The sequence below is a fragment of the Scleropages formosus genome, chromosome 16 (assembly GCF_900964775.1).
Source record: "Scleropages formosus chromosome 16, fSclFor1.1, whole genome shotgun sequence".
In the NCBI taxonomy this organism is placed as follows: domain Eukaryota; kingdom Metazoa; phylum Chordata; class Actinopteri; order Osteoglossiformes; family Osteoglossidae; genus Scleropages; species Scleropages formosus.
Window position 1 is genome coordinate 10,031,018 of NC_041821.1, and position 27,139 is coordinate 10,058,156.

A 27,139-nucleotide genomic window follows, 5' to 3' on the forward strand; every position below is an offset into this window, starting at 1 on the left:
TGTATGATTGTAAAGTGAATCACTAGAATTTAGTGATGTAAAATTTACTTAGAGATGAACAAATGACCTAAACATTTTTCTTTTAGTGTGGTTACTGCAGCCTTTAGTCTTTGTTCAGTAAAGGAGGGGGTGTTTTTTTGAAGTTGAGGCAAATCAGGTCCACCGCATCTGTTAGAGGAAATAGATTCAACTTTGTCATTGCATAGTACAGGTACACAGCAATGAAATGCAGTTTAGCATCTACTGGAAGTGCAAATAGTAGAATTGTGCAAATAAGTGCAGTTAAAAATATGTACAACAAGTAATTAGTATATGGCAGACAGTATGTACATAAGATGTTGAGCAGGTAGCAGTAGTAATGTATGTGTGTGTGTGTGTGTGTATATATATATATATAAATATAGAGTAGGTAATTTACAACATTCCTAAATTAAAATGTAGTTGACAGATGTGAGGCTCCTAGTTTCTACATGTAAGCATGAAGGAAAACAAGCTGCACACAGGATTAAACTTAATATATGTAATATATATTATGTATTACCATAATATAAATTAAAGCATTTACATTATTTAGAAGGAACTTCTCCAAAATGGCATACATCTCACAGAAATCCAAAATATATTATGTAAAGCACTGTAGTGGGTAATTGAGACTGTTGTGTTAGTGCTAATGTTAAGTATTGATGTAATTGCCCCTTTTAAAGGGATTTGGTTATTTTAGCATATAAGTTTTTGGGCTCAGGAACACAAAACTTACAATTGAAACGAAAGGTAATCATACCTTTTGAGTTATGAGAGTTGGGTTTTTCAGGAACACATTGATTATTTGCTAATGTGGGGGAGGGAGTCAAGGTAACAGTCCTAAACTCTTATATAACACAAGTTCATTACACCAACTGCTTTATAGAGCCTGACTTGATTTGTGTTTGGTTTCAAACAACTGGAGTTCTAACCATTTTTTGTATCAATTTTCTTGTACATTCTTTGTAGTCAACACTTTCTGAAGTGCACACAACGCTTTGAAAGAATCCTTGGGTTGCAAACGTCATTTAATTTTTCCCCGTTTCCTTTTTCGAACATTTATCTCTGTTGCTGAGCAAACGCAAACCATGTTTACTAGCTCTGCTCACACCAAAGAGAACAGGAGTGCGGTACCACCTAAATTCAAACGACTCCCACAGGCTTTAAAGCGCGTACCTGGAGCGCTGATTATGCTAATAGCGGCAGAAAGAAAATGCGTCCTATTGCCATGGAAACCAAATTGCCAGAAAGGCCGGACATTGCACATCAGCAAAAGTTGGGACTGGAGTTTGTAGAGACATATTTATTTTCAATAATCTTGAATCAGTCGTGATTTTAATGCACCCCGCCATGTTTTTAGTTATTGTAGCTAGTATATCCGATCCATGTTTTTAAAGTTATTGTAGATATCCGAGCCTTTTTTTTACAGAATTAGCACCCGAAAATAAAAAAAGTGAGTGTTGGTGCATATTATTAACTTGAGCTGTTACTGATTGTAGCCTACTGTGACGAAACTAGCTGCAAACTGTTCAAGCCACGATTCGTCTGTGGTCCTGAACTGATGAGCCAGCAGTGTACAGAATGACAGCGCTGTACTGTACACTGAAACACACGCGCTCGCTCAACTGGACGCCCTGCGACAAAGTGCACGCTTGGAGCAGCGCGCGCGCTCCCCCTTCCTTGCGTCATCACTCGGCGTCGCGCTGCTGCTCCTTCGGACTTGGCGCCAATCGAGCTGCGCTGCAGCTCTTTCTTCGTACCTCCTGCTCAGTTTGGTAACCAAGCAAAGTCCTCGGTCAATATCGGTTTATTATGGTAAGTGAGCAATGGCCAGGTGGCCGCAGCTCGGCCCTCTTTGTGTGTTGCGTTGTGTGCAGTAACTTGTACTCGGTGTGTGACGAACCAACGCGAACGCCATGCTCAGCTGCTGCTGCTCGGTAGCTTCAGCCCGGACGCGGAACCCCCCCTCCCGTCGGGCTTGTTTACTGCTGCAAAGGGGAGTCCGAGCGGGGCTGGAGGCCTGGACCGCGATGATGGCCGTGCGCTCGAGGAATGATTTCTGTGTTTTCCCACTTTTTTTGATGCTCCTTTCGTTCCCACGAGTCAGTTGCGCGCCGCTGCGCTGGTGCGTGACCTAGCGCGCGCGCGCGCGCACACACACACACACACACACACACACACACACACACACACACACACAGCTTCTTGTGACACAAGTTGTGTGACTCCAAACTGATCTTACTTAGTTCCAGAGCAGGCGGATCCCTTCCTTCCTACTGTGAAAACTCCAGCGAGAAGATCATGGCCACGTTTCCACACATGCCATGTTTTTTGGAGTAATTTTTATGATCGTCGTGCACTAGTGCACTTCGCAGCTTCCTGTCCTCTCATCTCCAGGGGTGTGTGTGTGTGTGTGTGTGTGTTTCCTGACAGTGTTATATATAGTGTTCCTGTACGGTTATAAAATCAGTGAAGGGATGCCCTGTGAGGAATGCCACAGTCCGTAATTAAAAACTTTGCAGCTTTTCATAAAGCTTTCATGTGAGCACTTAGGTCTGCTGTGTAAATGTAACACGTTGCTGTATGTAACATGTAATGTCGGTATGATTAGGAGGTACGGAACCAGAACTGCAAAGATGAGATGGTGTCCTGGTTCGGGAAAGTCGTTTTTGTTGTGATCTGGAACACTGGTACCGTCCGATAGGTAAATGGCAGCTGTTACCGAGGATGACTTGTCATGATGGCCTGGTGTGCCGTTCAGGGTGTACTCCACCTTGCCCTTCATTCTGTCTTGGACGAGCACAACCCTGAACCCCAAAAGCAGTTTCAGGCAATTATGGATGCGTTGAAGATGCTCTGTATGAGGTTCGAGGGAGCGCCTCTGGGAAACTTCAGGGGTTCCACGGGTTTGACCTGACTCCACCCTGTTTGTGTTCTGTCCAGGACATCCGGAGGTTCTTTGCTCCTAGTAAACCGGCAGCACAGAAACCTCCCCAGAACAGCATCACAAGTAAAAATGAAGACGTAAAGAAGAAACCCAAATCAGACTCGAAGGCAAGTCCATATGAGTGGACAGTGTTCCTGTGCTCCCTGGTGTCCAGAACGTACTGCAGGTTTTCATGCATTGATATAGAGAATTGGCATAGAGAATTACTGATACGCATATGTAAATAATGGAAGGGGCAGCTAATAGCGTTGGGTTTAGAGCTGCTGCCTTCGGATCTGAAGGTTTCTCATTCAAATCTCACCTGCTCCTGTACTACCTTGAGCGAGGCATTCACCCTCAATGGGTCCAGTAAAATTTCCTTCTGCTGTATAAATGAGTAAATAATTCTAAGTCACTTTGGAGAAATGTATCACCTAAATGAATAAATGTAACTGAAAACATGACTGCTTCTCATGCTGTTCTTACTAAATAAACAGAATAAATATGAACTGTCAGGTTCATTTTGTCATGAGGCTTGTGTGAAGATTTGTAAACCAAATGTTTCTGTGCTTTTTGGAATTAACTTGTATTATTTTCATTGAAGAAATTCCAGTAGTGTTTTGTACATGTTAGACGGTATGTTGTTTGTTCAGTTGGTTGAGGAATGATCATTCATGTGACCCCTAGGCAAGTAGGAAAGGTTTCTAAGCTTGTGTTTCTGTTGTGCTTTTTAGGTTAAAAGCCCTAAGGTGGAGGAGAAGCCATCAGCGAAAAGGAAGAAGCGAGCTGTCATAGACTCCGGTGTGACAAAACATTCTCTATATATTTCTTGTTCTTTCCCTGTCCAGTAATGATTTTGATTATAATTATTACAGTTTCAGCAATATTCCTGTAGCTGCTCACTAGGTCTTTGCAGTGGTTTTGGTCACTGAGTTCTACAGAAGGAATTTTCATCTATGACATATACTGTACACATGTATACTGTGAGTGGTGTGAGAAATTGCTCCTTAATGTCCCCCCCCTCCATTCTTCTCTAGACTCAGAGGAGGAAAAGCCTAATGAGAAGTCTCGGAAGGTTCCCAAGGGGAGCCAGAAGGCCCACAAAACTACAACTCCTCCAAAAAAAGAATCAATTCAATATGTATCAGAGACAGGTGAGGTTTTCAGTGAAAATCAGCATTAACACCAGTGTCACTGTGGGTTGTCAGAATTACAGGAAGTCGTTCACCCCCCTCCCCGCCTTTTTGGTCTGTGGGGTCTTGATGGTGCTGCTTAGAGGTCTGCAGTTGTGGCTCAGACAGAATTTCACGGTAGGCAAGATTGTGTCATGTGCTTTTAGTTTTTTTTCTTTTTCTTTTTCTTCTTTTTGTAAGTCACATTGTGGCAGCAACTCACATTACTTTCCTGTTTACTTGCTAGAAAAGGTGTTCCTGGGAGGCAGAAAAAGAGAGACACTCAACACAGGGCTTACAACTTTTTTATTTATTTATGTGTCACCTTTGTCCCAGGCAACATTTCCTCCCGTGTGTGCGGTTTGGGAGGTACTAGGCTTGAATTTGTTGGCTGCTATGGCTGTCACTTTAGGACAATGGCTGTTCATACGCTTTGAACTTAACGTGACTATTGAGTTCAGTTTGCAGCCGGTGAATAAAACCCTGAAAAACCATTTGTCCGTTTCCAGATTCAGACAGTGACACATTTGTGTCCCTGAAAAAGCCCAAATCCAGGGAAAATGGGGTGACCAAAGCAGGGGGCACAAGGCTGACCAAAGGCCTCCAGGGAAGCAAGGAGAAGCAAGCATCGGCCGTTGGGTCCCCAAAGAAAACATCCACATCAGCAGGGAAGGTCTCTACGAAGTCACCCTCTACTTCCAAAGAGACCCCTCCTCAGCCCAAGCTGACCCCCACATCGGCACTGGACTACTTTGGCAGCCAGAGCATCCAGAGGTCAGAAAAGAAGTTGGTGGCCAGCACCAAGAGAAAAGATGTGAGTATACATCACTTACTTACTGTCAGCATCACTTGAATGAAGTTATTGTAAATGTATTGAGAATTAATCAGTTTAATCAAGCTTTCCTGTATTAATTGTACCTGTGCAATGGTTAAAACCGGGGGGGAGGACAGGGTAGTCTCGTAGCTCTGCAGGTGACAGCTCTCTTCTCTTGTGGTCAAAACAGGACCCGGAGGATTCACTGAGTGATGAGGCCATTGCCAGACAGCTGCAGATGGACGAGGACATGGATGTCTGTACCCATGTTTGGTTAAAAGTTGTATATGTATATTTGTAATGCAGAGTCTTGAATAGTTGAAATATGTATTCTTGTGAAAATTCAAGAGAGGGTCTTGATTTTATTGCGTTGATTTTATTTCAAAATTTAACATGATCCTTCTGTTCTGTTGTTTCTGTGTGCATCTGTCCCTTCATGTCTGTGCCCTGTTCTCCAGCTGGAGAAACAGCTGCATGAAGATGAAGCGTTTGCAAGAACGCTGGCCATGTTGGATGAAGAACCGCTGCCCAAAAAGGTGTGTGAGTCGGTGGATGTGTGTGCCTGTGTGCATGCATGAACATATTTATCTGGAAGTGATGTGACACTGTGGCTTCACACTATCAACTCAGGCTCGTAGGGACTTGCTCAGCTCACCCAGCAAGATGGGAGCAGGCCAGGAGCAGAACAGTCAGACTCCCCCAGGTGAACCCATACTCATCACATCATTTTATATCGTATTCATGTACCATGTGTAATTCTGCAGTGTCGTCTTCCTGTTTATATATATATATTTACAGGTATATACTGCTTTTATTTTGTTTTTAACAAAAACTGCAAGATAAATATTGTTACCTTATTCTGTAGTGGTCATCCTGGTACCTGAATTTGGTCCTCAACACTTACAAAGCTGTTCTCTCACCTGCATCTCCAGCCTCTAGTTCACAGTCTCGGACCAATGGGAAGGCTGGTAAGAGTCCCTCTCCAAAGAAGAAACCCTCCCTTGTCAAGGCAAGCTCCAAGCTGGCCATGATGAAGAGAAAGGAGGAGAAAGAGGGTGCAAAAAAGAGAGAAGTGACTATCAAGATGGTCATTTCACCAAAGAAAAACCCAGAAGCTCCAACAGTCTCAGAGAGGGTAAACACGCCCAAATCGGGAAAAGTGTTGACACCTAAAAGTGAGACTGTGACCACACCTGTGACCAGTAAAATCTCCCCCAAGAAGTTAGAGGTATATTTTTTTTAATCCGTTCTTAAAAAAAAAAACATCTTGCATAAAGACAAGGATGAATATATTTTGCTCAGTTTTATGTTCATGTATTTCTGCAGAACGCTAGTCCTGAGGACTCGGAGAAGAAGCGGGGGAATTCTCTGGCCTATCGTAACTACCTAAACAGGGAAGGCCCCCGAGCCCTGGGTTCCAAAGAGATCCCTCAGGTAGGCAGCAGAACCCTCACCTGCTGGGTGTAGTACCAGTGTATGTAGAAGAGTCACTTAAGGATTCAACTGATTATTGTTCTGACTGGACCCAATCAGCCTTTCAATGTTCATAGGAAGAGAACAGCAGATATATCAATTCACTTATTTTTTTTCCCCCCACTAAGTGCTCTTTTCAGCAGTAATAAATAGCCCATTAGAACACATACAGTGACACATAAGTCAGAATTTAAAAAGTAACAAAAGAATTAACATAGAAGGCAGTTTGGGCTCAGATTCAGGGTTTTCTGAAAGATCTATGTCCATGTGATGGACAATGAGGTGTCCTGTGTGTGGGTGGTGCCCAGGGGGCCGAGAACTGCTTGGAGGGTCTGACCTTTGTGCTCACGGGCGTGCTGGAGTCTATGGAGAGAGAAGATGCCAAGTCACTGATTGAGCGGTATGGGGGCAAGGTTACCGGAAACATCAGCAGGAAAACCAGCTACCTGGTACTTGGCAGGGATGGTGGTGCTTCCAAAACAGAGAAGGTTAGTATTCATGTGTAGATGGTGGGCTCACTGAGGGTCTGCCACAACTGATTTAATAAGACTGATATAAATATTCTTTAATGTCATCTTTCAGGCCGAAAGCCTTGGCACAAAAATCATCGATGAGGATGGATTGCTCAATCTTATACGGACAAAACCAGGCAAGAAGTCAAAGTACGAGATTGCAGCCGAAGCAGAGGTGAGGAGTCGACAGCTGAGGTCTGCAATGTCAAGAATGCAGCCAAGCATGTTGTAATAGGCCTCCATCTTTCTGACAGCAGAGTATACCTGAGCATGTGAGGACCAGAAGCACCCCTCAAAAGATGACACCCAAAAAGGGAACGCCCACCAAGAAGACGCCCACTAAGATTACCTCTACGCAGAAGACCCCATCCTCTGGGAAACGAGGCAAGAGTGCCGCATCCAACTCATCTACACCCCCAGGAAGGCCATTTTCAAGCAGCAGAGCAGGAGGCAACCAGGAGGTGAAGAAAGGCCTGTCTTTTGACAAGGGGTCGGAGGGAGACGGGGGCAGTCTGCTGTGGGTGGACAAGTACCGACCCCGCAGCCTGAAGGGGGTCATCGGGCAGCAGGGGGAGCAGAGCTGCGCTAATAAACTGCTGCGATGGCTGCAGAACTGGCACCGCTGGCACTCCAGGGATAAGAAGCCTGCTGGTAAATCAACGTAACGTCTTGTGTCTCCCAGCATCACATCTCTCCGTCCGTGCATCTTGTGATATGGAACAGCGGCGTAGTGTGTGAGTGTGTGTTTGTGTTCAGCAGCAAGATTTGGAAAGTTTGCGGGTAAGGATGATGGCTCCGGGTTCAAGGCGGCACTACTCTCTGGACCTCCAGGGGTGGGAAAGACCACCACTGCTGTCCTTGTGTGTGAGGTCAGCACTCCATTGCATTTGTCGATATTGCCGGACTCAAGTCAAGGCCAATAAATGTATGTAATTTTTACATTTCATGTGATGTAACTTGAGCCCTGGACTGAAAGGGTGTTTTTGATGCAGGACCTGGGCTACAGTTATGTGGAGATGAACGCCAGCTGTACTCGCAGCAAGAACAGCCTTAAAGAGGTCATTGCTGAGTCTCTCAACAACACTAGCATCAAGAACTTCTACACAGGTGTTTCCCAGCAATGCCCCATTCCCCTCTCTGTCCAGGACACTTGATGAGTGGAACTAGTGAGTGGTAATGTTGAGAACGTAGTTTTAGATGGCACATACATTCTCATTGAGTTCTGCGACTCCCCCTGTAGGCGCCTCTCAGACAGTCAGCAGCAAACACGTGCTCATCATGGACGAAGTGGACGGGATGGCTGGAAACGAGGACAGGGGTGGCATCCAGGTAGCCTCAGGGTTGCCACTGTTTATTGAAAAGCTGCTGAAGGGGTTTCCGGTGTTTGCTGTGAGGTGTGGTTTGTCTACCTCTATTTGTTCTGTCTTTCTCATGATGGGTTTTCCTTGGGAACACGATTCCACGTGCAGGAGATGATCGGTCTCATCAAGCAGACAAAGATTCCAATCATCTGCATGTGCAATGACCGCAACCATCAGAAGATCCGTTCCCTGGCCAACTACTGCTTTGACCTGCGCTTCCAGAGACCGCGTGTTGAGCAAATCAAGGTGGGAGCCCCAAAAAGACCCCGTTGTCCTCAGGAGCACGTCTCCACTTTGAGATCCTGACCTCATTTACATCTTCCACCTGCTGCTCTCCACTTAATAGTCTGATCTTAATATCAGGTTAATAATTTTGCTTAGTTTACAGTGGGTTTGAACCATTGGGCTAGAGGCATCTTTTCTTATACATCAGTGGATATGGACACTGTTTGAGAGTCGACAAGTTGCCCTCTTGCCTCCATAGGGCGCCATGATGTCCATTGCATTCAAAGAAGGCTTGAAGATTCCCCCACCTGCTCTCAATGAAATCATCTTAGCTTCCAACCAAGACATCCGACAGGTAGGTCCCTAGATCATTTCCGTCTTGTACTACTATTCCTGTAAAAAGGTCCTTATGCAAAGTTTTTGCTCCTCCTTAGGTGCTGCACAACCTTAGTATGTGGTCAGCGAAGGACAAAGTCATGACATACGACCAGGCTAAAGCAGATGCCAGCAATGCCAGGAAGGACTTTAAATTGGTATGATTTAATTTATTTATTCATTAATTCATTTCAGGGCTGAAAGAGACATGCTTTGAGACTGTTCTTCAATATTCAGCTGTTCTGTGAGAGGGAGGGGGAGCTCATTTATCCATAATGCAGCCAGATATGAGAACCTATGGGCTTTTGATTTTGGACCTCTCGTGCATGGGATCAAATAGCCAGAGGTGGAGGAGCATAGCAGTCTGGCTAGGGTGTAGTGATCGGATCCTTTAGGTATTGGAGAGCAGATCTAATATATTCAGACAGCAGCCCAAGCCAGTGCAATGAGACCTGGAGCAGTGAAAGCAGCATCTACTGTACCTTAGTTACACCTCCTACTGAACTGTAGCTCCTTAGCTGGTCAAGATGTTCTGTCACAAACCCGAGTTTTTTCCAGGGTCCATTTGACGTATGTCGGAAGGTCTTCGCTGCTGGAGAAGAGACGGCACGCATGTCTTTGATTGACAAGTCGGACCTGTTCTTCCATGACTACACGCTTGCACCCCTGTTTGTCCAGGAGAACTACCTGCATGTGCGTCCAGCTGCAGCAGGGTGAGTACAGGAGGAAGAGGAGCTTCACTTGGACTAGAAAAGTGTTGCATGTTTGTGGACTGTTTTAAAGCACGTCTCTTTTTTTTTTCCTCTCCTTCCCCCCCCCTCTTTTTTTGCCTAGAGGAAACCTGAAGAGCCACCTGACGTTATTGAGTAAGACGGCAGACAGCATTTGTGATGGAGATCTGGTGGACCGACGGATCCGATCCAGCCAGACCTGGTCCCTGCTTCCTACGCAGGTCAGACACAGAAGCAGCTCTTGACCACAGCATGGCAATGGATGACTTGATCTTACATACCAAAGGGGATCAACTAGTGTACATGAGAGCTGTGTGTTCACACATGCCTAGGATAACACGTGTATGTGTGTTGTAGGCCATCTATGCCAGCGTGCTCCCTGGGGAATTGATGAGGGGCTACATGAGCCAGTTCCCCACCTTCCCTAGCTGGCTGGGCAAGTTCTCCTCCACGGGAAAGCATAGCCGTATCATCCAGGAGCTGGCAACACACATGAGCCTGAGGTTAGCAGTCTTTCCATGTCACTTTACACACACAAACCTGCTCACTGCCATGGCTGGGGTATGTTCAAGACTCAAAAGCTCCACACATCTGTCTCCAGGTTCCTCGATATAGTTGTACTGATGGTTGGACTTGTGCTCTCGTGTTTCCTGGCAGGATCCAGAGCAGCAAGCAGGCTGTCAATCTAGACTACCTTCCTTACCTGCGCTCCGCCCTACTGGAGCCCCTGCAGCGCTTTGGGGCTGAGGGGGCCACCCAGGCTGTGCAGCTGATGGACAACTACAACCTTGTCAAGGAGGATGTGGACAACATCATGGAGATCAGCACCTGGGCTGGGCAGCCAGAACCTTACGCCAAGCTGGACCCCAAGGTGAGTTGTGAAACCCAGCTTGGGTTTGAAGTTGTATGAGTTGTATGAACCACAGAAGGACCCTAGTGGACCCCCCTGCACGTGGTGATTTTTTGTAAACAATTTCTTGATTTGCCATAAAAGCTTCTGCAATTCATTTGAGAATTTTTGGAGGTGTACCAATATAACATTTAAGGGAATACGTTAGTATTGAACCCATTTAACCTTTATTTATTACAAAGTGATAAAGATCAAGATGGCAGTATAGTCATTATTAATAAATTTTTGAAAAAAATCACCACTAATATTAAAGACACATTTTTGCTGATCTCCTCCCTATTATGGATATTCATGGAAAACCACAGATGTGACAAATAATGGTGTAGCTCATTCAGTCGGCAGTTACAGTGGAAAATTGAGCTCGGCCGCAGTGGTAGTATGGGTTCGTTCCTAACAAGCAATTCTGTTACATATGCTCTTTCAGGTCAAGGCGGCCTTCACTCGGGCGTACAACAAGGAGTCCCACCTGACGCCGTACTCCCTGCAGACGGTGAAGAAGACCCGCAGGGGCACCGTGGACCTCGGTGGTGGGGAACTAGATCTGGAGTCACAGGAACTGGCAGAGGAAGAGGAGGAGGAGGAGGGAGGCATGGCCACCGACGCCATGATTAAGGTGAGAAGACTAATTCATACTGACATATTTCACTGCTTCTATTGAGCTGATTCACTGCAGAACTGAGTGGATCATAAAACTGGACATATTTAAAAATGATTTTTTCCAGTATATAGAATACACTCTCTTACTGTTTGAAGTGCTGTCTCATAACTGTCCTCTTGTTGTGGCATGTCTTTCACAGCAAAAGAAAGCAAAGTCAAGAAAGGACACAAAGCAGGAGCAAGCAGAGGATTCTGGGAAAGGAAAGGGGAAAGGAAAGGGGAAGGGCAAGAAGTGAGCATACAAGGCTCTGCAAAAGCCTGAGGCGTATGGACTGATGTGCTCTTCACCTGCTCCATCACGGGCCACCGAGGAACATCACACACACCGGTGCCAGCCGGAGGAGCAAACTTTGGAGGGTCTTGATTTTACAGAGACCATGATAAGCGTGTTGGACATCCAACAGCCACAAAAATCCTTTTAACCATCACCTGTACAGTAAGTAAACCTAACTGAAGAGAAATCACCAAATTGTAAACAATAAGCACTTTGTTGCCTAGTGACATATAACCATGCATCTCTCAGAAGGCAGTATTTCTTTCTTTCTCCTGGAGCTGTATCTGTGGCTACAGTGGATTCTGGGATACAATGATAATGTTTATTACGTCTGCTCTTAGTAGCTTACTGCCCAGCAGCAGTGTTGGTACTAGGGTAAAGAAATGATAAACTTCCTTTCCACTGGATGACTGTACATAATGTATTTGTAGTGTATCATTTCCTTTGTACAAATTTTCATACATTCTCATACTGAAGAACTGAGCTTTGGTTACTAACCAGTTGAGTGAACCTTTTTTGCTGGGCAGGACTTATTTTGGCTTAAACCCACAAATTGAGGATGTGGCATATTTTCTTATGAATGTCCTTTTGTATATTCTTTAATACAGAGAATAATAAATGCAATAGCTTGCCATCCTGTGTGATAATTTAATAGTCAGTGTCTTAATTTTTTTCCACCTGCTATAGTACATATAATTTTATTTGCACCTTTGTCTAGAGTTTTATAATGTTAATGTACATAAAACTCCTTAAAATGATTTAGCCACAGTTGGGTCATTTTAAGTGGAGTAAATATATCTGAAGGCCTAGAGCAAAGGACCAGTAGTCTGACAGTACATAAATTCCAGTTTTCATGCTTTTATTTTGGTTACGCTTCGATATTTTGTTTTACAAAGACTTGTTTAGAAAATGTAAATATTTTTACTGAAATGTTTTAAAAATACAATACCAACTAGTATTTACATTCAGAATGATTTCACAAAAATATGTACTACACCAGCTCCTATCATTTGATACCAGAAGTCATTCTCTAGCTCACATTTTTTTGTGGTTCAATAATTCAAGAATCCCTGTTCTGTAAAAAATTTCTGCACATTAAAAGCTTTGATACTGATAGTCTCTGTTCACTCTAGAACTGATGGCTAGTACTCGGTCTATTATTAGGTAAATATAGTAGATACAGTACTTGCTGTCAGTTTACTATATACCACAATGATGTGCATATTTCAGTCACAGCAACAGAGAAAACACTGGCAACATATAAATGTACCAGTTTGCCGCCACCACGTACAAAAGGCTATATTACAGAGCATTTACACAGCAGCTGTACACCACAGAATACACTGCTGGCGTCGGGACCAGGCACTTTTCCTGTGACATTCAGTGCTCCAGCTCATCCAGACGGAGGTAGCCGGAGCAGTCTGGGATCCTCTTCACTTGGACAGCACTCAGTGGCTCTGAGCACATGGGACAGGTTGACTCAGTCTCCAGCAGACTAAGACAGGAAACATAAGGCATTTGACACGCACATGGAACAGCAGCACTGACCTTTCAGTGGAAGTTTCTACCAGTGGCTACATGTGTGATAGACATAAATGTGCCCACCAGGAGCAGGTCCCTGGCTACTCACGCAAGGAACTGGGAGTGAAGGGCAGGGAAGTCACAATGGGGACACACAGACCAGTCATCTTTCACCATGTGGCGGCCCTAGGGGGGTTGTCATGACAACAGTGTCACTGGGAGAGATCCAGATGCAGACTTCCATAACCCCTTAATATACAGCATACCAGCTAGCTGTAGCTAATAAAGTAGCTGGAGAGTGTCTGATCCTCTCACCTACAGAACAGCATGAATGGAGCAACAAAGTTCTCAAAACTCCACAGGGTTTGTGGTCCACGCTGGACTTACAGCTTCACAAATTTCTACAGATCTTTTCATGCCACTTTCATTCTGCAAACACCATGTTCCACCTCATCCCATAGATGCACTGCTGTTTTGAGAGGCGGTGGCTGCGGGCCAATGGAGTAAAGGTATTGTCATATTTGTGGAAGCATCCTGAAGTCATGTGTCCCTTTTACATGGCACATTATCCTGGTGGAAATGTCAGTTTGTGCTAAGCTAAGACTGGCCATGAAGGGATGCACCTGGTCAGGAACAACATTTTGGTTCTTTGCCCAGTTGGTACTTAATAACCTAATATGTGCCAAGAAAACACTCCCTACACCCCATCACACCACCACCACCAATCTACTGGCCATGTGAGAATATCAGTGAATGTGACATCCCCACAGTGACAGGAAAATCCACGTGGGCACTGTTGGTGCAGACTCACAGTAGCGATGCAGTAGGGCAGGTTGTTCTTGCACTCAGGACACAGCAGCTCACACTCAGGCAGACTGAAGCCACAGTAGGGGCAGGGTGCAGTGTCTTCTTCCAACTCGGAGGTATCCGGTCGCCTGTGCCAAGGGAACAGAATGTGAGCGACGGTGAGGTGAAAGAACGTGTATCGATCGACCACACCATTCCACTCACCTGACCATGGCTTCAATCTTCTTCTTGTACTTGATGTCAATCTTGTTCCTGTACTCTGGCCGCATGAGCATGGCTGCAAAGCTGAAGGAGGAGTTCTTCAGGCCAGCCCTGTGACACTCGATCACCGCCGATGTCAGGATGGGCACAATGTCTGCACACACGGGTTGAAAGCCCTTCTCAGTTCCCACAAACCGTCACCCTTCTGTTGTGCTGCACTGAACTGGGCATCGGGGGCAGAGAAAGGGGGAGGAACTCACGAGAGGGGAACTTGCTGATGTTGTTGGAGACACGGATGAGCATGCGAGCACCCTTCAGATGGTCTCCCCTCTTCACATGGATCTGCAGCACAGGTGGGGGAGAGAACATGAAACCTAACCCATTAACACTGTCAAAAACAGTGATCACTCCATTTACGTTATTAACGTGACGCACGTAACGAGCCCCCTTTAATACGCTCCATACTTTTGATCAACTTATAAATACAGTGCAATTCTGGCTATGATTAAAATGTTGAAAAACGTTACTACGCAGAGATGAAATGACAAATGTCTCAAGCAAAATGCAGACGAAAGGCGTGTTGGTGGACGTGTTGCCTTTGTGACCTTGACCAGGAGGTAGCTGTGCAGGATCATCAGGTTGGTGGCCATCTCTGCTGGGATCTTGATATTCTGTGCTTGGAGTTCCATGTACATGCTGAAGAGCACATCATGGGCATTTCTGTAGTTCCCTACGAAACACAGTGAGTATTGATTTCTTCAGTCCTTTTTAGTGCAATACTGTTCTTACATTACACATATCTAATTAGCTAACGCTTCTCCCCAAAGAAACAATGTTCACCTACTTAGAATAATGTACCCATTTATACAGCTGAGAATTTTTTTTTTTTTTTTTTTTTTTTAATTTCCTCAAACCCTATACTTTCACAAAATCTGGCAGATGCAACGTAAAAAATGCACAGTGGATCCAGGAGTGCGATATGGAAAGCAGCGTGTGAACCTGCGGATTGCTCCTCCCTGGAGATGATGATGGCAGTACGGGCCGCTTCCCGATACTGCTTTAGCGCCATGTAGAGTCTGAACAAGTACTTGGCATCCTGGAAGGGAGAATGCAATACAGCCAAAGTTGGTAAAGGAGCAGGTTGGGTAACAGGACAGGTGCAAAAGAGACTCTCCCTCACAGGTGTAAGTGTCATAACCACCCATGACATCCCCACTGCAGTCACACACACACACACACACACACACACACACACACACACACACACACACACACACACTTGCTGGGTCTCTGGGCATATGAAATCATATCCAACGGACCACAGCAGCAAAGCAGTCTACTGCACTTACTCCTAAAAAGCAACACTACAGCACAACGATTGATCGGTCTGCAGATTGGAGTCCATTGGCCCTTGGGGGGCATTAGAGGAATAGGGGCAGTTTCAGGTAGCTACTCACTGTGAGAGACTATGCAAATGCCAGGATGCAATGAGAGAAGAGAGCAGCAGGCACGAGAGATGGGAAAACAAAGTCATGGCTGATGCAGGCAAACAAGAAAACCAGAACTCTCAGAATGTGGTGTGAAGCAAAAGATCTGGACAAAATGCTTTGGTGAAAGTGATTCGGCGAGAAGGATGCTGCTGTGGCGGACGTGCGCTCAGCGATACCTTGGGCATTCCGTCGCTCTCTCCCATGAGGTAATCGATCAGCTGGTTTGTGAGAGAGTCGTCTTTGGCCTGTCCCACCTAAAGGCAAACAGAAGAACAGGATTCGCTCGCAGAGCCGGTCCAGCGATGACAAAACCCCAAACACAGCAAATTAATTCTGACGAACGTTTAAGGAAAACTGAAAGGCCTCCTTTATCCCAACGCATCATCACACACATCTCACACACAATTCAAATGCAGATCAAGAAAGCAAAGTTTACTAATAACTCAGTCCCAAGAGGTGCTGGAAATCCTTACGGTCTCTATGGCCATTTCGATCGCCAGGCTGTCATCCGTGTTGGGACACTTCAGGAAGTGCTTCAGGGCCTGTGACAAGAGCGAGACTGAGGATTCAGAACCGCCAGATTCACACTGAACGACAAACAGCTCCAGAGGCACCACAGATGCTGTTATGTGCTGGGTAATGGTACGAGCTATGACTGGTAGTGTAACAGATCTCACGGACCACGGCTGCGGATGACCCACCCTGCTATACTGGCCGCACTTCTGGAAGAACTTGCCCGCTTGGAGATGTTTCTTCTCTCCCTCAAAGTACAGTGCGATGCTCTGGTAATCCTCCACGGTGGCTTCCGAGCCTGGCGACATCATTGAGACCTTTACTCAGAGCAAGGCTGTCAAGTGCTGGAGTGTCACTGCCTTTGTGAGATGCTGACTCAGTGGTAAAGGGGACCTCACCAATGATGTCAGCGTAGACCTCCATCTGGCTGTGCTGCTGGGCGAGCTGGAAGGCCTCGTCGTTGCACTTGGACAGCACCAGGAACTGGATGGCCGACGCGTAATCACTGAGGCGCAGGAAAAACCTAGACACCACAACATCACCATGTACAGCCTTCCACCAAGGAAAGTACTTTTTAAAAGGCACAGAGAGCAACAGTGGGGAGAGGCTTCCAGACCTAGCCACCATCTTGGCTCCGTCAATGGACTGCGTGTGGCGGACCACGCGAACCGCCTCCTCCGGGTTGTTCAGGTGGTCTAGCTGAATGCGGATCACGTTGTCCCAGTCCTTAGCGTTGGAATAAGCAGCGGCTGCCTCCTTGAACCTGTAACGTTTGAACCCAGGGCATCAGGGGGGCAGCAGCACCATACCCGCACAGGGCAATAAGGATGTGGCTGGGCGCCCACCTCCCATCAGCCTCCTTGGCCTTGGCGTACTGCAGGTGGATCTTGGGGGAGGTCACGTGAGGCAGGAGCTCGCCCACTTTCGCCCTGTGAGAGAGACAGGTTCAAACACCGAGAAGCCCATCCATAATCTCCTGGGTCACCGCCTAATAATAGCCCAAGGGGTCCACACAAAAAGCCTCAACCTGAACCCAAACTCATCCAGCTGTACAGATGTTCAACGGTGCAGACAAGACAAACCCTCCATCAGCGCCACTTTCAATACCACAGAGGATGCGGGTGGGAGATTGAAAGAAAAAAAAAAAGCAGAAAACATAAATGTGTTTAAGGCCCCCTGGGCTGGCCTCATGAAACCATTACCAGTGAGCCATTTCCCATCCTGATGCCTAACAACGCATAAATATTTCAGGATGCTGTTACTTCAGCCCTGCCACCCGAGGCACTCATGACGCACTTAACACCAGAGTTTTACGAGCATTTAATGTTATCGCAGGCAAAGACCTTCTGCACTTGTATCAGTGATCAGAATTCATCAGATTTTCTTTTTAGAGATACTTACACCTACATTTTATTCACAAAGGCAGTCAGTTACGCAGCGCGACATGCGTGGGAACTGTAGCAAAAAGGGAAGGCGCTAAGTGAAGGGGAAATAAGGGGAAGCTGACGGAAAGCCCTAACGGTAATGAGAGAGGAGCGCTTGAGCTTTGCTGAAATAAATGGATCTGAAGTCATAAAATCCAGAGTTCAGTCTACATTTGCGACTGTTACACCACAGAACCCATCAGTGCTAATGACATGTTCTCAGCTCTGGGGTGGCATAACACCTTTGAACTCATGGTTGGACGTATTTTATGTTGATGGGATTTGATTCTGCCTCGGTAGCTCACTGATTTTAATCATGAACGTGACCGGGGGGCCCAGTGGTGCAGCACGTTCAGCCGGTACCCGCTGTGTGCTGGGTCTGGGGTTCAAGTGCTGCTTGTGGTGGTTTGTGGCAGAATGGCATCCCACCCTGGGCGTGTCTCTTCCTCCCCCAGCCCTGCACCCTGCGCTGCTGGGCTAGGCTCCAGTTCACCACGACCTCACTTGGGACAGGCAGTCTCTGACTCTGTGCGTGTGTGTGTGCGTGCATTACACATGACCAGAAGTAAATGGTGGTGGGGACGCTCACCAGTTCTTGCAGCGGATGTAGACGGAAGCTGCTTTGTCGTAGTACTGCCCCTTCTCATAAAGCTGAGCTGCCTCAGAGAATTGCTGTGAATGAGATTATGAGAGGGCGAAAATAAGGGTTCTTCCGCAGCTGACATGGTCAATCCCCTGCATGGAGGGCCAGGACCCTCACACCCACAAACAGGCACCTTCATGCTCTCCAGGATGGCACCACAGTCCTTTTTCAGCAGTCTGCTGGGATGCTTGATAGCCTGGTTGGCACCCCGGCGGATGTCTCCCATCCGGATGGACATACGTGCCACCCCAGCGAAGCAGGCCTCGTCGTGCTCCTGGAACTGCGACACAGCGAAGAAAAGGGAGCGCAGCCTCGCAAACACATTGCATGTACACACATAACAAAAGCACACCCACACACAAATAGCATTTACCTTGTTGTCACCAGTAATGCCCTTCTCATAGTGAGCCAGTGCATTCACGTAGTCTCCGCTAGGGGGCAGAAACATTATCTTATTTATGTATTTAGCAAACGCTTTTCTCCAAAGTAATGCACAATTACACTGAAGTACTTAGCGGACACCTCTATCCAAAGTGAAGTACGGTGCTAGATATACCGCGGCAAACTCCCTGCAATAATTCACCCGTCTATACTATTTTTTTTTTTTTAAATATAATTCAGGTTAATCTACAAAACAGACTAACTAGTACACTTTTAAATAAACAGCTGTGTAAAAGAAAGGTTTAAAGCAATGAATCTACAGTAGTAACCCTGTACTTTTACAGTAAGGTGGCAGTTGAAGGCATGGATGTGTGAGTAGTGGGTTCTTGGAGCACTCACGTGAACTCCAGCTGCATGGCGTACTCCTTGGAGATGAAGGGGATCTGGGCAGGTGCCAGTCTCTTAGCCAACTGCAAGGCGCTGTCCCAGTGCTGGAGGTCCCTCCTCATCTGGTGAGGCACAGATACAAGGACACAAGCAGGGTTACTAACCCTCACCAAAGCTACTCACAGCAGAGACCTGCATTGGGATAATCTCACAAAGCCTTGCCTTAAAACAGCTGGTACAACTGAGTAGTAGACATGCTCACCTCCAAAGCAGCAATGGGGCAAGAGGAGGCCAGGTACCTGTCCTGAGCCTGGTTGAAGTCATTGGTGAACATAGCCAGGTGACCAGCAAGCAGGTTCTGATCTTCTATGCCCTGGTAGAGGAGTGGATTTGCCAAGACGTCACTTAAGAGTCCAGCTGTCCAAGTTTACTTAACTGTTACAGAATCCACAAGGGCTGCTGAGGGTTCTGCACCTTGATTTCTTCTAGGGACATGACCATGCCCACGTCACGAACCATGCGGTACACATGGATGGCCAACTCCACCTCCATGTGGTGAATGCAGGCCCGGCCCAGCTCCCTCCAAGAGTCGGCATCATTCTGGGCTCTGCACAGCTCCCAGGCCTCCGAGAACCTGCCACACACACAGAGCAGAGCAACTCCTGGGACACAGACGTGGGGGGAAAAAAACTGCTGGAAGGTTATATTTTAAAAGACGCAAGTCAACAGACTTGCACACACACAGTGAAGGGTGCAGCAGATCCTCCCAGATGGGCTGAGTGATACCTTCTGAGCACGAGGGCCTGTGTGAGCAGGTGGCCCAGCTGAGTAGACCCGCTGTCCTTGCTGCTGCGTTCCAAGAAGGTGTGTGTGCTCAGCATGACATTGCTGGTCTTCCCACTTTGGGTCTGACATGTCAGCTCACCATTGTACAGCAGCAAGGGCTTGTGGGAGAATGGCAGCTTGGTGCCCCCTGCCAGGATGACCTTGGAACCTAAAGATGAGGAGGGTCTTTAACATGGGCTTCAACACTATTCACATGATTATAAGATCAAGGCTGCACTTTAGCTTTTACTTTTAGTTTCAGAAATTTGGTTTTACCGTGGTATCTAAACAAACCGTCACACCTACCTTGGATGGTGTCCTTGTGGAACGCGTAGGTATAGACCTTGTCATCATCATAGGCCACAAACACATTTTTGTCCGTGGCCCAGTTGTCCCAAAGAACTCCTTTTATGGTTGGAGAGAAACTGGGGATTTCAAACACTGAGTCGTTCACCTGCACGAGGAGCAACACAAGCAAAGACTCGGTATGCAGGCAGCATCAACACGACACGATAAAACTCAACAGCTTTACATTTACATTTATTCCCTTAGCAGACGCTTTTCTTCAAAGTGACTTACAACAGATACTATGTAGTGTTATCAGCCCACACACCTTATTCACCGTGGTGACTTACACTGCTAGATACACTACTTACACTTGGTCACTCATCCATACACCAGTGCAACACACCCTCTCCGTCACTCACACACTATGGGGGAACCTGAACAGCCTATCTTTGGACTGTGGGAGGAAACCAGAGCACCCGGAAGAAACCCACGCAGACACGGGGAGAACATGCAAACTCCACACAGACTAAGCGGGGATCAAAGCCACGTTCTCTCGCACCACCCAGGCAGCCAGGCAGTACTGTGCCACCATGCCGCCCATAAATGCAGCCACATGATCCTTAAGTACAGTTAGTTTCCTTGACCAAATACACTAATGCTAATCACACAAGTAGCTGCATGAAACTTTATCCGAATATCAATGATTCCTAGTAATCTTTTTTTTTTTGAGATACATATAAACACTTACATTACTTACATACATTGACCCATTTAGACAACCAGGTGACTTTTAATGGAGTAATTCAGGGTAAATGCTCAAGAATACCACGGCTAGAAGTGAGACATGAACCTGCAACCTCTGGGTCCACAAGCACCAGCTCTAACCGCTACACTACCTGCTTTAAAAACTAAATGGGAAGTAGGAGCTTCAGACCGGACAGTAGAGGAAGCCGTCACTCTTGTCATCGATGAAGACCAGCCTCGTGCCATTTGGGTCAGGGAAGAGCTTCCGGACGCCCACCGCATGGCGATACTCGTTGATGTACTGCCAGTCCTCGATGTAGAAGCACTGGATCACACCCGTCTGACCGGCAGAAATCAAGAGGAGAAACACGAGGCTTTCGGGTGACGCTTAAAAAGAAGGTAAGGCATGTTTTAAAACAAGACGTTCAGAGGATAGGGAGCTCACGTCAGTGCTGTAGAACAGGAAGTCGGCTGTGACAGCGTGGGCTGTGATGCGGCACTTGTCATCTCGACCTGGGAACAGACGAGTCTGCCGGTCCTCCTGAACCTCCTGATCCTCTCCCTCAATCTGAAACACACATATACACACCTGACACTTCCAATCCTGTACCATCACACACTGTGGGAGGACTGGTTTTGTTGGACGCTTCAACCAGGCAAACTGGCAGGCCACGCTCACCATGTGCAGTTGCAGCTTTCCCTCAAACAGAGCGGCAGCGTAATCCGAGTTGAGACACATGCAGGCCACTGTACCCAGGTATTCTGTGTCTTTCAGCTTCTCCACCCCTGTGGAGGACACAGTACATGCAGGACATGAGGCTCACAGACCGAGTCACTTGCAAACCCAGAAACAATACCAGCTGGGGCATTTACCATTATCACCCAGACCATAGAACCACGCGCGGTTGTTCATCCCAACCGCAACATGGTAGGGCCCCACAGCGATGAAATTTGGCTCCACTTCTACTGAGACGGCAACGGGCGCCTCCTGTTTGGGGAAGGTGGGTGAAAGTGCATATGAGTGATGGAGCTGACAAATCCAGATGGTCACTCTGGACACGTTCCACTGTGAAGGCTGTGTCCTGTAAGGTCGTGTGCTGGAAACACACCCCCTCCACATGGTTTTCCACTGTGACTTCCAGCAGGGAGGTGAGGTAGGCGATTCTGGTGCCACACGCATCCCCCAGTATGGGCAGCTTGGTGAGGAACACATGTAGGGTCCCCCGCTGGGTGGAGATGGCCAGCAGCTGCCCATCGTCTGTCCATGACAGCTGATCCAAACCTGGCACCCACACACGACACACAAAGAGGGGGAAGAAAAAAAAAAAAAAAAAAAAAATTACCCTACATTTCTTCAGCAAAAAAGGAAAAAAAAAAAAAAAAAAAAAAAAAAAAAAAAAACTTAAGGTGTAGAATTTACCTTCCTCTCCATTAAGTATCTGCCAAGCAAAATAAATAAATAGCCTGCATCTGAAAACATCAATTTACTCCCTCCACAGTTCCACACCTCTGCAAGGCCTCATAAATAATGACCGACACGAGATTTGGAAAATGCCACGTAGCAAAGCTGACTGGTCGTTTTTCTTGTCGAGAAGTCGGAGCCTGGCTCGGTGCACTGCGCGCTCTGTCATCACTTATATTCAGAAGTGACCCCATTCCACTCTTCAAGTGGGGGGGCGGGGGACCCAAGACAGCACAAGAGAACACATATCAAACACTGCAGTATATACAGTCATGGAGAAATTAACACTCTTCAACATCACAATGGCTTCTGTGACATCCCGATGAGAACACACACAACCATTAGAATTTCACCGCTAAGATTCATTCAAATGCTGTGTTATTTTAAGTAATGTGGATCTGTTCCCATCTGAAATACTGCCGTGGATGTTAGTTAGTTAGAAAAATGGAGCCACTGTTGAGTAAGAAAAAAAAACCCGCCTACCCTTGGTCTCATCATCGAGGTTCACAATAGCATACATCTCCTTCAGTTCCGTCAGGTCGTGGATCTTGATGCTGCAGTGGGAAGGAACAATCAGTGTCAGGAAGCATTTGGGCAGAGTGATAAAGAAAAGCAGCCGTGTAGAAAGAGTAAATCAAACTCCGGATGGTGCTCTGGCTCTAAGCAACAGTGCTGTCATTCACCTTCTGATCCAGCTCACACTGACCCATAAAATTTACTGAATTATATCCAAAACCAGGCTTATTGCCGATTTAGCTCTGATTCTAGTAAAACTGTAACTTGTACATGATGCTTTGTTATTTGTTGTTTATTATTACTTTTTTATTTTGTTAGCATTTGTTATGTCAGTGGGGGGCGTGGTGGTGCAGCGGGTTTTTGCCAGGTCCTGCTTTCTGGCAGGTCTGGGGTTCGGGTCCCGTTTGGGGTGCCTTGTGATGGACTGGCGTCCTGTCCTGGGTGTGTCCCCTCCCCCCCCGAGCCCTACTCCCTGTGTTGGCGGGTTCGGCTACGGCTCGCCCCGCTTGGGACAAGCAGCTTCAGCTGTGTGTGTGTGTGTGTGTGTGTGTGTGTGTGTGTGTGTGTGTGTGTGTGTTTTGTCAGTGTAACTACGCACCTTGGTATTATGTGTGATGATGAGATGCCATGTGTATATTTCTCTGATACGATTAATAAAGCTTCGTCCTGTCCAATCACATCCTACCCTATTTAAATTAAGCAGTTCTGCTCTCCAGCATTCTTACTTTCTTGATTCAATCAGTGGTTGTGGTACTGACAGCAATCCAAGCATCCTTTCTCTCGGTGGTCAGGTTCTGTGGTTCTTACCAGTTGTCCCCGCAGGAGGCTGCCTTGTTGAGCGACTGAGAGATGGCAATGCTATTCAGGCTGTCCTTGTGGTTGTGCGCTTGGAACAGCTCCTGTCCAATCTCCCTGATGTGGGTGGATATCACCACGAAGTAGCCCTGAGAGAAGCCAATCATGATGTAGCCATCCCCGTACCTGCCAGAAGGAAGGGATGGAAGGGATGAAATGCGTTATATGGAGGTTTGGAAGTATCCCTCAGTGGCCCTGTTGATGACAGTGCTCATGTAAGACTGAGAAGAGAAAGTGTAACGGAAGGAGGTCTTACCAGCGGTAGGCAATGATGGTGCCATATCGTTGCTGAAAGGCCAGTTCAATAGGATTGTCTGGATCATTCAGGTTGAACAGGAACAGGGTCTTCTTCCCAACCATCACGCTGACCTGAATTCAGATAAAATCACACCGACAACAGTACTAACTGCCCCTATTAGCCCCAATCAATAATGATGTGTGTCTTATAAGCAGAGCGCTACTGGACTTTGATGAATTCTTGGACTCTACCATGTTCATTCCCTCCTTCTAATCAGCCAAGAACCACTTCAGTAAGCATGGTCTTAGCAGTCTGGCTCACTCCTAGATGGGGAGGCAGGCCACACTTACTGTGCTCTCCCCTGGCGAGGCTCTCTCATCGGTCTTCATCACAGAGAACTGGATATCCCCTGGGTCAGAGCGCACAGACGTCTGCAGAAAAAGGACAGATGGAGTTTAGAGAAGTGAGGAGTTCAGAGGAGTTTAGAGGGAGAAAGATGCCAGCCACACCAACCTGGCGGACTGTGTCCCCCTCGTGATTGCTGATGGTCACCACTTTGTCCTCGCCACCCAGCGCCAACAAATTCTGAGAGCTCCAACAGCCACAGGTGATCTTTTTGCTGTGTTTCCCTGCACAGTACGATCCATGGATATCAACGAGAACATTCAAGGTCCCTGCATCACATGTGAGTTTCATCACAATCTTCAGCAGCCCTTCCAGACACAACATCCTGCCCCCATTCCACTCTAAGCCCTGAAGTCTAAAGCTCAGAGGAGTTTATTTCCTCAGGTCTCAGTTTTTACGTAATGTAATTTTTATGCAAAACCACAATTGAAACACTGCCGGCTACTCTGTCAATACTCTAGAACCTTTCAGTGGAACAGAATTCCTCCTATCTACAAACATAGTGCACAGAACAAGTACAGCCTGGACAGCTTTACTACAAACACAGGAACGATCACACGCTGTACAGAAGACGAAGGCATTCAGGTTTGTTACCAAGAACAGGTATTTTTCTTGACGTTTGCTGGTTGTAAATGAGCAGGTTTCCCTTCGATGTTCCTACCGCCAGCAGAGATCCAATCTTTGACCACAGGATGAAGGACATCTGATCCCTGAACAGTCCATACAGCAGAGCCTGAAAGTTCTGCCAGTTTCATCCAACTCACTGACATAATCACCACACTATCACCTCAGAAGCAGTTTCTCCATAATGCAGAAACAGAATTTTGGCCAACAGCGCAACTCTAAAATGAAAGTGTTAAATTAGGTAATTAACAAGATTTATGACAGATTTAAGATTACTGTGTAGGAAAACAACTAAGAGCTTATCAACCACAGCGACTAAAACATTCCTTTTTTATTCAGCAGAAACGCCCACTGCATTCATACATTTGTTTTCCTAAACGTTACCTTTAGACAAATTCTGACTGTCCAGTTTCACCCCACAGCAAAATAGTTTACTTTCCTCTCAATTTTACAGCTCTTGGACGACTTAAAATCTTTTTTAAACCGGTGTTGTATTTGCTAACTCTGAAGATAACAGAATTTATGTAAAAAAAAAAAAAAAAAAAAAAAACTTTTAATAGCCACCCTGGTTGCATGATGACCCATACAGTAAGAATTTCCCTGTATGCTCTTCCTCTACACTCTAACCTCATGCCACTGTCCAGCTGGGAGCTCTTGTTGACATTAGCATCCCACAGGTAGATTCCGCTGGATCTGTCCGCAATGACAGCCAGCATATCTCCATCCTTGTCCCAGTCCATTGCCAGACATCGTCTACGACAAAGCAAGAACAAAATAAAACAAACATGACTTTAACTTGGTTTAAACAATAAATATCTCTTCTGTGTGTCATTTCCGTAATAGACTTGTTAAGAAAATATATCCGATACCTATTTCTACTGAAAAAGGCACATAAAATGGTAGGTAAAGGCAGAACTATCTGTTTGCAAGCAGTAAATATAAAAGAACCGGAGTAAAGTTGCTGTGAATATGCAGTCATAATTTCTTCGTACTCACCCTGGGAGGTTAAGTTCATTCTTCTTTTGTCCATGCCGGTCAAAGATTTTCACTGAATTATCAGGTCTGAGAGACAAAAAACAGGTAAACAGTTCTGAAAAAAACCTAATGAAATGTTTACATGTGATGCCCAATAAACATATACGTGAAGACTCAACTGCGAGTTAAGGCTAAGTAAAGCTCTTTTCTTTCTGAGAAGCTTTACTAAACATCTGGCTGGATAAATCATGAAAAGTGAATCATGCAATGCAGTTATAAGTGAAGTAGACTGCTAGGATAGGCACATTGAAAGATATCCTCTATTAATTTTGTGTTTGCTGTCAGGTAACCCACCCAGCCACAGCCAGGTAATTCCCCAGAGACTTCTGCCACTTGTAGAGCAGACAGGAGCCAAGCCAGGACTTCTCAGATAGAGTGAAAACACGCTGAGGAGGAGAGAGAAGTTGAGCCACAAGTTACACACAGACACAGAGACAGTAGTGACACTTTCCAAACTAGCATACTGGCTAACAAGAAAAAAAAAACACTCCAAGTGAACTTTACTAGCTACTGATTTACACACTGCATTGAAAGGTAAGAAAAATCTGACCAATCATGCAGTATAACGGTTATAAAAAAAAAAAACATTTCTTCATAAAGGCGTTCGTTTTTAATTCCATACCTTCATTTTTTGGGTAGGCTGAGCCAAGGTTTAACATAGCATCATTAAGTCTGTTTACAATATCCCAGAATGCAACGCTTTAGAGCGTTCGAGTCACCCATGGCGACCTCACTACAGACAGCCAATCCCATTCGGTGTTTTAGAACGTTCGCTTTACCCGCAGCGAATTCACTTCAAACAGCCAATCATTTCTACGCTTTAGGGCGTACACGTACCGCACAGTGACGTCACTTCAAGAGCCAATCATTTTTCACTAGTTGGAATTCTGGGATTTGGGGTTTTGTGTCGTTCCTAAAGTCCATGTAAATTTGCTTTGACAGTATTACACACACACACACACACACACACACACACACACACACACACACACACACACACACACACACACACACACACACACACACACACATTTTCAGAACCGCTTGTCCCATACGGGGTCGCGGGGAACCGGAGCCTACCCGGCAACACAGGGCATAAGGCCGGAGGGGGAGGGGACACACCCAGGACGGGACGCCAGTCCGTCGCAAGGCACCCCAAGCGGGACTCGAACCCCAGACCCACTGGAGAGCAGGGCCTGGTCCAACCCACTGCACCACCGCGCCCCCTGACAGTATTACCAAAGCATATATTTTTACGTGAGCTTCAGATAGGTCTACTTAATTCCCGACTTCTTGCTTGGATGTTGGGATCGATCATCGAGTGCGTAA

At 46.3% G+C, this 27,139-nt stretch overlaps 2 protein-coding genes across 4 annotated transcripts; one reads left to right on the top strand and one right to left on the bottom strand.

Moving 5' to 3' along the window:
• Nucleotides 1-1,595: 1,595 nt before the first annotated feature.
• Nucleotides 1,596-12,083, top strand: rfc1 (replication factor C (activator 1) 1). Of its 3 annotated transcripts, none has more exons than XM_018736004.2 (25): nucleotides 1,596-1,836; nucleotides 2,965-3,075; nucleotides 3,682-3,748; nucleotides 3,985-4,101; nucleotides 4,629-4,933; nucleotides 5,124-5,189; nucleotides 5,392-5,469; nucleotides 5,564-5,636; nucleotides 5,866-6,161; nucleotides 6,260-6,367; nucleotides 6,715-6,894; nucleotides 6,989-7,093; nucleotides 7,173-7,569; nucleotides 7,678-7,787; nucleotides 7,911-8,025; nucleotides 8,159-8,247; nucleotides 8,388-8,525; nucleotides 8,764-8,859; nucleotides 8,939-9,037; nucleotides 9,438-9,592; nucleotides 9,714-9,831; nucleotides 9,968-10,113; nucleotides 10,268-10,481; nucleotides 10,945-11,133; nucleotides 11,318-12,083. In XM_018736004.2, exons 1-25 carry the CDS (start codon nucleotides 1,834-1,836, stop codon nucleotides 11,411-11,413), a joined length of 3,471 nt encoding a protein of 1,156 aa, XP_018591520.1. In that variant the 5' UTR covers nucleotides 1,596-1,833; the 3' UTR covers nucleotides 11,414-12,083. The 3 variants fall into 3 exon arrangements, with proteins under 3 accessions (XP_018591520.1, XP_018591518.1, XP_018591519.1); XM_018736002.2 differs by having other exon boundaries at nucleotides 1,597-1,836; nucleotides 7,675-7,787; XM_018736003.2 differs by having other exon boundaries at nucleotides 1,597-1,836; nucleotides 7,176-7,569; nucleotides 7,675-7,787.
• Nucleotides 12,084-12,332: 249 nt separating this feature from the next.
• On the bottom strand, nucleotides 12,333-26,500 carry wdr19 (WD repeat domain 19). The gene is made up of 36 exons (XM_018736001.2): nucleotides 26,433-26,500; nucleotides 26,105-26,196; nucleotides 25,772-25,837; nucleotides 25,403-25,528; nucleotides 24,746-24,861; nucleotides 24,260-24,375; nucleotides 24,097-24,177; nucleotides 23,765-23,877; nucleotides 23,461-23,634; nucleotides 22,621-22,691; nucleotides 21,785-21,957; nucleotides 21,549-21,663; nucleotides 21,355-21,461; nucleotides 21,121-21,243; nucleotides 20,866-21,015; nucleotides 19,950-20,097; nucleotides 19,605-19,812; nucleotides 19,293-19,452; nucleotides 19,081-19,191; nucleotides 18,831-18,940; nucleotides 18,424-18,481; nucleotides 18,184-18,330; nucleotides 17,997-18,079; nucleotides 16,829-16,912; nucleotides 16,600-16,746; nucleotides 16,382-16,506; nucleotides 16,172-16,281; nucleotides 15,944-16,012; nucleotides 15,647-15,724; nucleotides 14,980-15,076; nucleotides 14,586-14,710; nucleotides 14,241-14,322; nucleotides 13,984-14,134; nucleotides 13,784-13,907; nucleotides 13,082-13,158; nucleotides 12,333-12,946 (listed from the first exon to the last, which is right to left on the bottom strand). Exons 1-36 carry the CDS (start codon nucleotides 26,436-26,438, stop codon nucleotides 12,832-12,834), a joined length of 4,038 nt encoding a protein of 1,345 aa, XP_018591517.1. The 5' UTR covers nucleotides 26,439-26,500; the 3' UTR covers nucleotides 12,333-12,831.
• Between the last annotated feature and the right edge of the window lie 639 nt (nucleotides 26,501-27,139).